General features: G+C 51.7%; 1 protein-coding gene across 1 annotated transcript; it reads left to right on the top strand.

The window, feature by feature from the left end:
* The first annotated feature begins 1209 nt into the window (after window positions 1-1209).
* On the top strand, window positions 1210-12841 carry FUT2 (fucosyltransferase 2). The gene is made up of 2 exons (XM_044256951.1): window positions 1210-1401; window positions 10391-12841. The coding sequence occupies exon 2, from the start codon at window positions 10393-10395 to the stop codon at window positions 11410-11412; it is 1020 nt and encodes a 339-aa protein (XP_044112886.1). The 5' UTR covers window positions 1210-1401; window positions 10391-10392; the 3' UTR covers window positions 11413-12841.

Here is a 12841-nt window from a genome sequence, read left to right as displayed (position 1 = left end):
TGTGGAAATTGGCAAACACTACTTAGCAGGGATTCCCACCACCCCCACGCCCGCCAGCCCAGAGCTGGTTGCTAAGCATTTACTAGTTGCTGGTCCTGCTGAAGGGGTACAAGGCTATCCTCAATTGGGGAGTACTGTCCTGGGCGCATTCTGGGCATCTAGGAGGAATTTATAGTTGTCACAGTGGTTGTCTGATGTTACTGCAGCACTTAGTGACTGAGGATCAACGCTGCTAAAGATGACATAGGACAGACGTGTCCCGCACCCTGGTGACTTTCAGATATCTGGTCAGACATCCATATAGGTTAAAAAAAAATCCATTTATACATTTCTGAGCCCAAGATCTGCTCTGCATATATTATAAGGCTCCCCTTGCTTCTTCATCTTTTTCTTTTTCTCCAAAGTCTAGGAAACCAGGTCACGTGGTCCTGTAGACAGTCCCACACTCTGGATTTGGCTCCTGATGCCCTCATGGTGTCCATTCACGGGGCAACTCTATCCTCCTGTTTTCTGGAAGTTGGCGCTCACCCTGGAGACTTGATCAGATTTGGATTCTTATTTTGCAGCGAAGGAGTGGACTGTGAGATTTACGGCGGGTGCAGCAAGCCTCCTGTCGCCTCACTGAGGGACCAGGAGGGGCTGCTCCACCCTGTTTCAATGTTAGGATTGTTGGGGAGGGGGCGCTCTGGAGGTACCTGCCTCATTCCCTCCCCGGAAAAATTCCTCCTTCATCTTGGCATTTGATTTTGGCAGCGGTAGACCAGCATAGCCTGGCCGGCTGATGTACGATTGCGGGATTCTGAGTTCCTGAGAATCCTCTCTGAAAGCAGGGAAAGTGAGAAGAGTTGGTATTTGCCAGGTGTTTTCCAAAATTCTGGCCTGCCTGGTTCGGAATTCTGGCTTCTCTGACTTCCTAGCTGTGCGACTTTGAGCAAGTTACTTCCCCTGTCTGTGCCTCGGTATCCCCCTCAGTACTGGAGGGTTCCTGAGAGGGTCGACGTCACGGAATTGTGAAGACGGAATGAGGCTGACAGACCACGCAAACGCTCCCGTTATTGCCTAAATAAATAAAAGCAGGACCCTGACAGGGCTGAGTCTGGAAGAGGCTGACCTATGGGGACTCAGTCCTCCTCCTCCGGAGAGTCTTCCTGGCCTGCATCCCAGCGGTCACGTGGGGAGGGAGGAGGCGGAGCTCCGGGCACACCTGGCTCCCCAAGCCCAGCTCACCCCGCCTCCCTACTGCCCAGAGAGGCCAGGTAGATCCTGGGCGGGGTTTTCCGGCCACTAGTGCTAGGAGGGTCATATTTCCGAGTGAGGACTGGACCTCACGGGTGGAAGCACCCTGATCTGCTCGCAGAGCAGCCACATCGCCGGCTACCCCAATTCCTCTGCCAGAATCAGGTGAGAGACGGGGGTGGGGGGTTGGGAGGGCTCTCTCCAACCCCCAGCAAGCGGGCGAGAACACGCGCGCGCACACAGACGCACGTGCGCGCACGGGGCAGGAGCTGGGACATACTCGAACTCAGGGATCCCTCTTCTGGGATGAGACCTCCTCTGAGTCTCCAAAAAGAAAGGGTCCATCCTTTACAGCCCAGGCGCTCCCCCCTCTCTGCTTCCAGCCCCCCAGCCTTCTCCCCGCTGGGCTACCCTCACCTTCCCTCCTAGCAGATCTGTTACCTGAACCCCCACCCTTCTCCATCACCCCCCACTGTCCTCCATCACCCCCCACTCTCCCCTCCCCCGCCTCAGGCTGCCAGCTCCCTCCCTTCATCAACCGTTTCCTGGAACCTACCTGAGAATCACTCAGGTGATTCTGTAGTACTTGACCTGTAGTACTTGAGTTTCCTGGTCGCTTCTCGGGGTCTGCTCTCCCACCTCCGGGAGGGACGCGGGACCCAACCACAGGACCCAGGGGTCCTCAGAGTCCCCAACCCCCCCCCCCCCCCCCGCCGACCGTGGTCCCAGGGATCCCTGGCTCCGGAGTCACACCTTCCGTTCCAGTCCTGGGAATCACGGTGGGGGCTTGAAAGTGGTGGCCTTACTTCTGTATCCCAAGTCCTTCCCCAGAGAAGTGCTTACAGTGTGAATTCCGGGCTGTGGGAATGACGGGACAAACCAGCAGTGCCCAGAGCGCTAGGGAGGGGACTGAACTGGGTGATCTGGGCTTACCTGGGGGAGAGGCTGCGAAGGGCTAGGGAGGGGGCTTTCCGTGCGGAGGAGACCAGACACGCAAATCACAGGGTGTGACCACTGGGCCTCGGGACGTGGGAGACGGAGTTATTTCTTGGTGCAACGCCTGGCTGGGTGGGGGTGGGAAGCCCGGGGAGGGCGGTGAGCTGAGAAGGGGGCCAGGCCAGCTCGCGGGAAGGAGACGGATGGGGGCGGGGAGGCGCCTGGGGCTAGGCTCCAGATGGGGGGAGGACGGAGAGGACTAGGTTCATCCTGGAACTTGAGACCGAGAGTTTAAAAGAAATTACGGATAGATATTGGTGGCCCCATTTTTCCGAGGGACCTGGAGGCTGGGCTCCTTCTTCAAAGTTGGGGCCCCTCTCTGTTCTCCACTCGGCCTAGGGCAATCGCCCAAGGGACGGCAGCCAGGGAACCCGGATGAAGGAAGGGATCTTGACCCTTCCTCTTTTTTTTCTTTTCTTTTTTTTTTTTTTTTAAGATTTTACCTATTTATTTGAGATGGAGCAAGAGGGGCGAGCACGAGCTAGAGCCGAGGAATCGAGGGAGGGGGAAGCAGCCTCCCCACTGAGCAGGGAGTCAGACGCGGGGTTCGATTCCAGGACCCCGGGATCATGACCTGAGCGGAACCGACTGAGCCCTGCCGGTGCCCTGTGACCCTTCCTCTTGCCCCTCCCTCCCTGGCTGGCCGCAACTTGCGTGAGTCTGCAGGTACCCAGGACCGATAACGAGGTGCAATTTCTGACTTCCAGGAAGGGGGTGTGGTGGGGAAAGCAGGCTCCTCCCACTTGCCCCAAGCAGCCGGGTTTTCCATTAAGCCTCTCCCGGGGACTGGCTGGTTGGCTGTTGGCAGTCCCCCAAACCTCCCCAGGGGTGTCAGGCGGGCAAGCCGCTCTCCCAGACTCCCTGTGCCCAGCTCTGCGCCCCAGCTCTGGCCTTTCCCCAGGATTGTCCCCCAGGCCCCTCTCTGACTAGTCCCTGAGCCTCACTTTGCCTTTGCTTTCAAATGGGCCTGTTTGCACCACCTACAGGACTGGGCCACGCCCTTAAGCATCCAGTTCGGATTTCCGAACCCACGTTGAGCTCACACAGCCCGGGAGAGCAATAAGCCCCAAGTTTTAGATGACAACACTGAGAAGTAAAGGCCCTCGGTCAAGGTCATATAGCCAACCAGAGGCTGATGACGGCATTACCCTGAGCTTCTCTCCAGATCTGCCCCCACTCCCAGACACTGGCCTTACTTAACCCTGTAAGCCTCCCTCCCTCCTCTCCCCACAGCCTGGCTCAAGGCGGGGTGGGGGGGGCAAGGTCTGCAGGTGTTTCCCTTAGGCCCTCAACAGTGGACCCTCCCTCTTCCCGAGGGAGGAAGCAGGAAACCACCAAGGAAGCTGAGAGAGACTCTGTTCTAGAACATTCTGTCTTCCTCCCTCCTCCCCCCAACAGAACTAGCCTTCTTGTCTTTCTGTCTGCTGTCAACGTATTTCCAGGGGATATTCAGGGCGAGCTCAGAAATTACGAGGTTTGATTGTGAAGGTCATCCTTCCAGTATTCATTTCTTTACCTACTTGGTGCTGGGAAATGGATTCAGAAGAAAAAAAAAGAGAGAGAGAGAGAGAGAGAGAGAGAACTCAACGCAGGGAGATGTTGGCAGACACTTGAGGCAAGGAGGAAAAGCAACAGATGGAGCACGACTGGGTCCTGACAGGTGGACACAGACCCACATTCCTTCTGCCTCCATTTCCTGCGCACCTACTGTGTGTTGAGCCCCATGTCCGGGGGCTGCCGGGGACACAGAGGGAATAAGACTGATGCTGTCCCTTCCTTCGCGGAGCTGTGTGTGTGATCAGGAGACTGGGACTGAATGATCCCAACAGGGACTCACTTGGAGATGCAGAATTGGGACAGAACAGGGGACAGAGCTGGACTGAGTGCGGGCAGGTCCATCCCGCCTGCTTTATTTCTCTGTCCCTCTCTTTCCGTCTCTCTGTCTCTTCTTATGGTTTTTCCGTTCTGTCTCTCTCCTGGTCTCCCTCTTTCTCTCTGTGTCTCCATCTCTCTTTGTCTGTCTCTCCTCCTTCTGTCCTTGTCTTCCTCTCAGTCTAGTTCCTTTTCTTTCTCTTTCCCTGTCTCTTTTTCCATCTCTTTCCTCTCTCCTTCCCTCTTTCCTTCCCTCCATCCTTCTGCCCTCCCACAAGCATTTCCCTTGGTGCCTATTGTCCCACGTCCCGTACTTGGTAAATTCGGAACAAGACAGAGGAGCCAGGTCGACTCCTTGCCCTTCGAAGGCTCACAATCTAGTTGGCAAAAGGAAGAGAGAAACGCCCAGAACAAATGGGAAGAAAGCACGAGGCCACTCCGCAGGGAGCACTCCCTCCTCCTACCTGGACTGGCCCCTCTTTCCCCAGCTTCCTCCTGCCTCCCAGCCTCCAGACAGTTCCTTCTACCCAGAGTCATGAGGAGTCGTGTTGGGACCCGGACAGGAATGTAAGTGCAGGTGGCCTGGAGGAAACAGGAAACAGGAAGCCATCAGGGGTACAGTCATACTTTCCATTTTTCCCTCACGACCCTCTTTTTTTTTTTTTAATATTTTATTTATTTATTTGACAGTGAGAGATCACAGTAGACAGAGAGGCAGGCAGAGAAAGAGAGAGAGAGAGGGAAGCAGGCTCCCCGCCAAGCACAGAGCCCGATGCGGGACTCGATCCCAGGACCCTGAGATCATGACCTGAGCCGAAGGCAGCGGCTTAACCCACTGAGCCACCCAGGCGCCCACGACCCTCTTTTTATTCTCAGGTCGAATCCCTGTGCTCATGGATTTCTCTGGCCCTTAGAATGGCATCTTACTTAGTATGGGTGCCCCACCGCCAGCCAGCCACCCTCTCTCTGCTTCCGACTTCAGATTCCCAAGGGGGAGAATCTGCTTGACACAGATGGGTCTCTTGAGCTGTCCCCCAAGCCCATACATCATGAGCTGGCAATAAAGAGGCCCACAGATCACACGATATACCATGGGCTGTGTTCTAATTTTGCTTTTATTTATTTGTTTTTTAAGATTTTATTTACTTATTTGAGAGAGAAAGGGAATGAGAGCAAGCAAGCATGAGAGGGAGAAGGTCAGAGGGAGAAGCAGACCCCTTGCTGAGCAGGGAACCCCCCCACTGATGCGGAACTCGATCCTGGGGCTCCAGGATCATGACCTGAGCAGAAGGCAGTTGCTCAGCCAACTGAGTGCCCTGTTTTAGTTTTTTTATAAGATACTGGTCATGTTGGGGACGCCTGGGTGGCTCAGTTGGTTGGACGACTGCCTTCGGCTCAGGGTGTGATCCTGGAGTCCCGGGATCGAGTCCCGCATCGGGCTCCCAGCTCCATGGGGAGTCTGCTTCGCTCTCTGACCTTCTCCTCGCTTGTGCTCTCTCTCACTGTCTCTCTCTCTCTCAAATAAATAAAATCTTAAAAAAAAAAAAAGATACTGGTCATGTTGAATTAGCGTCAACCTTAAGATGACCTCGTTTTAACTTGGTCACTTCTCTGAAGACCCCTGTCCCCAGATGAAGTCATATCCTGCAGTATCAGGAGTTAGCCTTCGACTGGGTGCCTGGGTGGCTTAATTGTTAAGCGTCTGCCTTCAGCTCAGGTCATGATCCCAGCATCCTGGGATCCAGCCCCACATCAGGCTCCAGCCCCACATCAGGCTCCCTGCTTGGCCCAAGGAAGTCTGCTTCTTCTCCCACAACCCCTGCTTGTGTTCCCTCTCTCTCTCTGTCAAATAAATAAATGAAATATTTTTTAATGTTTTTTTAAATCTTTAAAGATTAAATGAATGTATAAATAAATAAATTATATATTATATAATAATTAATATAATAATATAATATAATGATAATATATATTATCTTAATTATATATAATATATAATAATATATTATAATACAATAATATAATATATACTACATTATATATTATATATTATATAATATAATGTAAATTATTATATTATTTATTATATAATAAAATAAATTATTTAAAGATAAATAAATGAAATCTTTTTAAAAGATTTTTTAAATCTTTAAAGATTTAAAAAAACGTTAAAAAAGATTTCATTTATTTATTTACTTGACAGACAGAGAGAGAGATCACAAGTAGGCAAGAGGCAGGCAGAGAGAGAGGGAGAAGCAGGCTCCCCACTGAGCAGAGAGCCTGATGCGGGGCTTGATCCCAGGACCCTGAGATCATGACCGGAGCCGAAGGCAGAGGCTTAACCCACTGAGCCACCCAGGCGCCCCAATAATAAAGTCTTTAAAAAAAAAAAGGAGTTAGCATTCAATATACCTACTGCAGAAAGACACAATCCAACACAAAATGCACAAGGTCTATGGGTTGGGGGAGCAACAATATAGTTCCTTGATCCAGTCTATGCTTTGGTTGCTGTCATACATATGCTTTATCTCAGATCCTCATCCCCATAATAAAAAAAAAAAAAAATCGGACATTCCTCAGGGTAAGGAGAACCACACATACTCACCCACTACTCAGAGGGACAGTCCCCAAAGTCAGCTTAGTCTACTATGTCTATACCTGGTGGTGCGGGGCTACCCTGGCTGGTCCCAGAACTCACCAACCTCAGAGTGAAATTCATTCCTCTAGTAGGTTTCCATCTCATCCATCCTCCACGTGTGACTCCTCCAAATTCTGGGACCTAAATGCTAGATTTGACCATGACCATGACCAGTGTGAAAATGGTGCCTGGTCCAGAGCCCCCACAAAACAGCACTGTTTGCTTTGTATGTGAGGATCTCAAAAGGTATTGGTTTTGTCCTCAGGCCCAGGTGGTTCGAATCCTTAGAAAGGTGGAGTTACTTGTCCAGAATCCCACAGCTAATGAGGGTGGGAGCCTGCAGTCAGTAGCCTGTGACCAGAGCGTGTGCCGGTAGCCGCAGAGTTATGGGTCCTCGTGGTCCCTGAGCGAAGTGCATTCTGTGTTGGGCTTAGGGAGCAGAAGCTTCACTTCCGGTGGCCATGAGGAAGGGGCCTGATCTGGAACTTTGACCAGGAAGACAGAATCCTCAGCATCAGCTCGGTTGTGAAGTGAACTTTATTCAGCAAATCCAGCCTCCCTGGCTCTTTACATTCAAGACGAATGGGGCAAGAGGAGGTTGTACCACCCAGGAGTTCACTTGGGGTTAAACTCAACATCCAATGATGACCCAAGGGGCCCAGACCCCACCTGAGTTGGTTTAACTCAAACCCAGGCATCTAGTGGAGAAACCGGAGTTTCTTCTAGAAAGATAATGCAGAGCGCCTGGGTAGCTTGGTGAAGTATCTGCCTTGAGCTCAGGTCATGATCTTGGGGTCCTGGGATGGAGCCCCATGTCAGGTTCCCTGCTCAGTGGGGAGCCTGCTTCTCCCTCTCCTCCCTGCACATGCTCTCTATCACTCTCTCTCTCTCTCTCTCTCTCTCTCAAATAAATAAAAACTTAGAGAAAGAAAGGTAATGCATGTGATCTTAGTGGGTGATGATGGTAGCAATGAGTTAGAAACAGGGATATTGCTATATGAGGTCCCGTGCCAACTTTTATTGGCTATAATCATTAAGGACCACACCTGCACAGGTTCTGGAGGCTTCCCAGTTTGAACCAGGTCACGCCCTGCTTGATTTAGCCCCACTATTCTCTTCTTAATGGCCACTTGAGTCAATACTTCGACCAGGAACCCAAGCCCTGGACCACGTTAACCAGAAACCTTTCATCTTGAATCTACCTTTGCGCACAGCCTCCAGGATATGCTTTGATTAAACCCTGCTCAGAAGGAAGAGTTTTTAAAAGAATGATTGGGAAGCTCTCGTGCACAGGGAAGGAAGAGGGAAGGCTTTGGAAGAGCTAGGAAAGCAGAAGCGTCTCATTCTTCTGACTCTTCTGACATCTCCCCATTCCCATTTTTCCAGTTCCACAGTTGTTCAGTGGCCAAACCTGGACTTTTGACTGTGGCAACATGGTGCAAGTGTTGTTCCAGCCTGGACTATGGAATGACAAAGCCCATTGGTCATTCCTGGATGCGGTCTTTAATGAAGTGTTAACTGTAGTCATCCTAAGTCATCTTGCTTGTTCCACTTGTCCTGACTAGCTTCTGCCATGTAATGGGGAGTCAGCACCAACTCATTCCCTGCTTTCTTCCACTTTCAACTGTTTGGATTATGCTCAACAACCATATGTACAAACCCCTCTCCTTTGGGGGCCTTTACTTTGTTTCAGGGAGTCCCAGGGAAGGAGCTTCATTAACAGCTTTGCTCTACAGATCACTGGTCCAACTTGTATGGCCTGGGATGGAGAATTCTCAATATCCCCTACCTCCTTTGATACTACGGTAAATCCCATGTGCTCTCGGAAGGTCCATCCAGTGCAACCACCCCACTCCTGGAACTGATTTCCCTTACAACCAGAGTTGAAAAGAACAGGCTGTATAAGTATATACGGGCGATTTTCTCTGGGTTTTCTTGGCCAGTTCTCTTTATGTCTCTGCACATCCCTTCAGGTGTCTCCCCGTTACTGGCTGCCTCTGCTTCAGCCTGCATCTGACCTGTCCCAGCCACTCTAGCCCCGCCTCTCTCAACATCACCTGCTGTGGTCTCCTACAATGGTATTTGGTCTTTGTCCCTAGTTCCAGCACATGGTTCCTGAAACCCTTGGAATTTCCTGAGTGATAGACTGATAGGGGTATCTTCTGCTTTGATGAGGTGACTCTTCTCCGGGCCCTAGGTAGCTTCAGGGTCTGGTCACCAGAAAGACCAAGCTTGAAGAGATTCAAACTTCCGAACTTCTGTCTCCAGCCCCCAACCTCCGGGGAGGGGAGAAGGACTGAAGATTAAAGTTAATCACCAGTGACTGATGATTTAATCAAGCATGTCTACATAATGAAACCTCCATAAAATCCCTAAATGGGTTTTGGAGAGCCTTTGAGTTGGCAAACACAGCCATGAGCCAGGAAGGTGGTCCAGGGAGATAGAAGCTCCCTCTGGATCTTACCTACGTACCACTTCTGGTTATTCATCTGTCTCCTTTATCATAAACTGGTAAACATAAGTAAAGTGCCTTTCTGAGTTCTGCCAGCCATTCTAGGAGACTATCAAACCTAAGGAGGGGGTCAGTTTATAACCCATCAGTCAAAAGAAGCATGAATGACTCAGGACTTATAGTGGGTGTATGAAGTGGGACTGAACTCTTTAACCTCTCAGATCTGATACTAAGTCAGGTAGACAATGTCAAAATCTAATTGAACTGTTGAATTCAACTGGGTGTCGGACACCCGGGGGAGAAGAAAACCAACTCTCACCTGCCAGTTGCCTTCTGAACTTTCAGTAAAAATATTCGAGAGAGAATTGACCAACTCATCTTTTAGAGCCGGCCTACAACCTGTCGTGACCAGTAAATGGCAAAGCCACCGTGGAACCCGGTGTTTATCTTGTGCTTGGGTTGGCTGTGGCCAGGAGGGTAGGCAAGCTACGTGGTTGAATTCAGGATGGGTTGGGCCATTTCCCTTCAAAGGAAATATAGGTAGGCAGGGCATGCAAAGATGGACCTCTCTAGGAACTGGATCCCCAGTAAATAGTAGGTTTATACATGTGTACTCCCTATCTGTAGACACCCATGTATGTATATTCAGGCTATAAACACCCACATTCAAACATACAAGGTATATATACACAACGTGTGTTCATGTGTGTGTATATATGTCCACACTATATTATATAGCGTACACACCCATGTATGTACACGAGATAGATACTTTTCTACAAAACAACGTACACATATCTGTTAAATGTAGGCAAATGCACACCCACCCACATATGTATACAGTGTGTAGATACCCGTATGCACGCGCACATACACTCTTGCAATGCACGGGCCGTATGTGAATACACACGGTGTAGTCAGATCCTATAAACAGGAGCATATGAACTGCATGTAAACACACTCCCATCACACCCTCTGGAGACCCACCTCCGTACACGCACCTGAGTGTTCACGCCCCCGGAGACACACACACAGCAAAGCCATCTGCACACACACACACACACACACACACACACAGTATCTGCACACACAGCTGCCCTTGCACATTCATGAACCCCAGGAGGGCCTCCAAATACCCCACCCCCACCCCACCCCCACCCCCCAGCTAACATTCCCTGCTCTCCCTTCCCGGACAGCCATGCTCAGCAATCAGACGCCTTTCTTCTTCCCCATGGTCCACTTCGTCCTCTTTGTCTTCACGGCTTCCACCATATTTCACATTCAGCAACGGCTAGCGAAGATTCGCCCCACATGGGACATTGACACGCTGGTTTTGACGACGGAAAGTCCCACGAGCCAGCTGCCCCGGGGCATGTGGACGATCAACGCCATTGGCCGCCTGGGCAACCAGATGGGCGAGTACGCCACCCTGTACGCCCTGGCCAAGATGAACGGGAGGCCGGCCTTCATCCCGGCCGAGATGCACAGCACGCTGGCCCCCATCTTCCGGATCAGCCTCCCGGTCCTGCACGGCAGCACCGCCGGCCGCATCCCCTGGCAGAACTACCACCTGAACGACTGGATGGAGGAGCGCTACCGCCACATCCCCGGGGAGTACGTGCGCCTCACCGGCTACCCCTGCTCCTGGACCTTCTACCACCACCTGCGAGACGAGATCCTGCAGGAGTTCACCTTGCATGACCACGTGCGGGAGGACGCCCAGAAGTTTCTAAGGGGCCTGCAGGTGAATGGGAGACAGCCAAGCACCTTCGTGGGAGTCCACGTGCGCCGGGGGGACTACGTGCACGTCATGCCGCAGGTGTGGAAGGGCGTGGTCGCCGACCGGCGGTACCTGGAGCAGGCCCTGGCCTGGTTCCGGGCCCGCTACGACTCCCCGGTCTTTGTGGTCTCCAGCAATGGCATGACCTGGTGTCGGGAAAACATCGACGCCTCCCGGGGGGACGTGGTGTTCGCGGGCAATGGCATCGAGAGCTCCCCTGCCAAGGACTTCGCGCTGCTCACGCAGTGTAACCATACCATCATGACCATTGGGACATTTGGAATCTGGGCTGCCTACCTCGCAGGGGGCGAGACCATCTACCTAGCCAATTACACCCTGCCGGATTCCCCCTTCCTCAAACTCTTTAAGCCAGAGGCAGCTTTCCTGCCCGAGTGGATTGGGATCGAGGCAGACCTCTCCCCACTACTCAAGCACTGATATTGGGCGGAGGTTGGCCCCTCCTCCTTTGCTGGCTCCAAGAGCAGATCCCCAAGGCACAGGGAGCATATTGTTACATGTACCAGGACACTTCCTTCCTGCATCAGAAGTCACTGACTTGCTGAATTAACCTATTTATGTGTCCTCTACAACAGGACCCAAAGTTGGCGCGTCTCTGGGGTTAGTTAAGTCAGCAGCGCAGCAGTGTCATCGGTGACCCCTGTTCCATCTCTCCTGTTCAACTGCTGTCAATTCCTCTCAGACTGGCTCCCTCATGGTCCCAAAAGGGCTGCCACATAGCCGGGTGTCACATACAGACAGCCTCGTCATGAGGCAGCAAAAAGAGCTTCATTCTTGGGACCCTTTTGAAGAATGAGAGAAAGATTCCAAAGCCCTCTAGCAACTTCCACCCTGCCCTCCCAGCCCCCGCATAGCTCATTGACCGGAAGTGTGTTAAGTGCCCACCTGACCCATTAGAGGGCAAAGTGAAGAAGACCCTGGGATTGGTTTAGCTTCAGATCAATAAATCTTTGCTCTCTCCAGCTGGGGAGTTGATTGCCTCCTCTGGAAGACATGGAGGCTTGCAGAAAAAGAACAGGTGCTCCTAACGAGGAAGAAGATGCAACACAAAACGGAGAATCCCTGAATTGTGTGCATTGTTTGCTGCAAAAAGGCATTTGGCCAAAGGGGTTGATGGATCTCTGGGAGATTCAACAGCCTACTCTCCAAGCCATGTGTCCCTGGTACCGTGTCCACCCAGAGGGCTCACTGTTTTCTAGTATTTGCCCAGACTTGAGACCTTTTCCCCAGTTTTCCCAAGAGTGCTGCCCTACTGGCCAGTAGCTGGTGTGCTTCTAAGACCTCTCGCCCCAATTCTGCAACCCTGGCTTCCTAGGGCTTAGGATGATTCCTGGTGAGAACCCAGAGCCCAGCAAGGCTCAGTGAACTTGAAGAGTCTGTTCTTTTTAAGTGTCTGTGGTGGTGCATCTAACAGCATCCCTGCTAGCAAAGGTTGGATTAACAAAACATAGTGGCTTGAAGTTACAGCAATTTAGGATTTCCCACAATCTTGTGGGTCAGCTGGGGGCTCTCTTCTCCATGGCCTCCATGCTCCATGTTGGAGGCCTCATGCCGCTGCTGTTTTTGTGGAGTACAGTTTCCCTCAGTCGTCAACATCATGAAAGCAGCCTCCATGCTATGAGGAAGCCCAGCCCCACTCTGGGGCCACGGGTGGGTGCTCCAATCAGCAGTCTTAGCTGAGGTCAACTTCCGAGTTCAGGGTGGGCATCAGATGTGCTGCCACATGTCGTTCAAGTCAGCCTAGCAACCAGCTGAGGTTCCTGACAATGTGTCGCAGAGAGCAGCCCTATCTCGATTCTTGATTCACAGAGTCTGTGAGCATAACAATACAATTGTTCAATGCTGTGAA

Source organism: Neovison vison, chromosome 7 (assembly GCF_020171115.1).
Source record: "Neovison vison isolate M4711 chromosome 7, ASM_NN_V1, whole genome shotgun sequence".
NCBI classification, from domain to species: domain Eukaryota; kingdom Metazoa; phylum Chordata; class Mammalia; order Carnivora; family Mustelidae; genus Neogale; species Neogale vison.
Note: the sequence above shows the minus strand (reverse complement) of the source record. Positions and strands in the feature narration are given on the sequence as shown.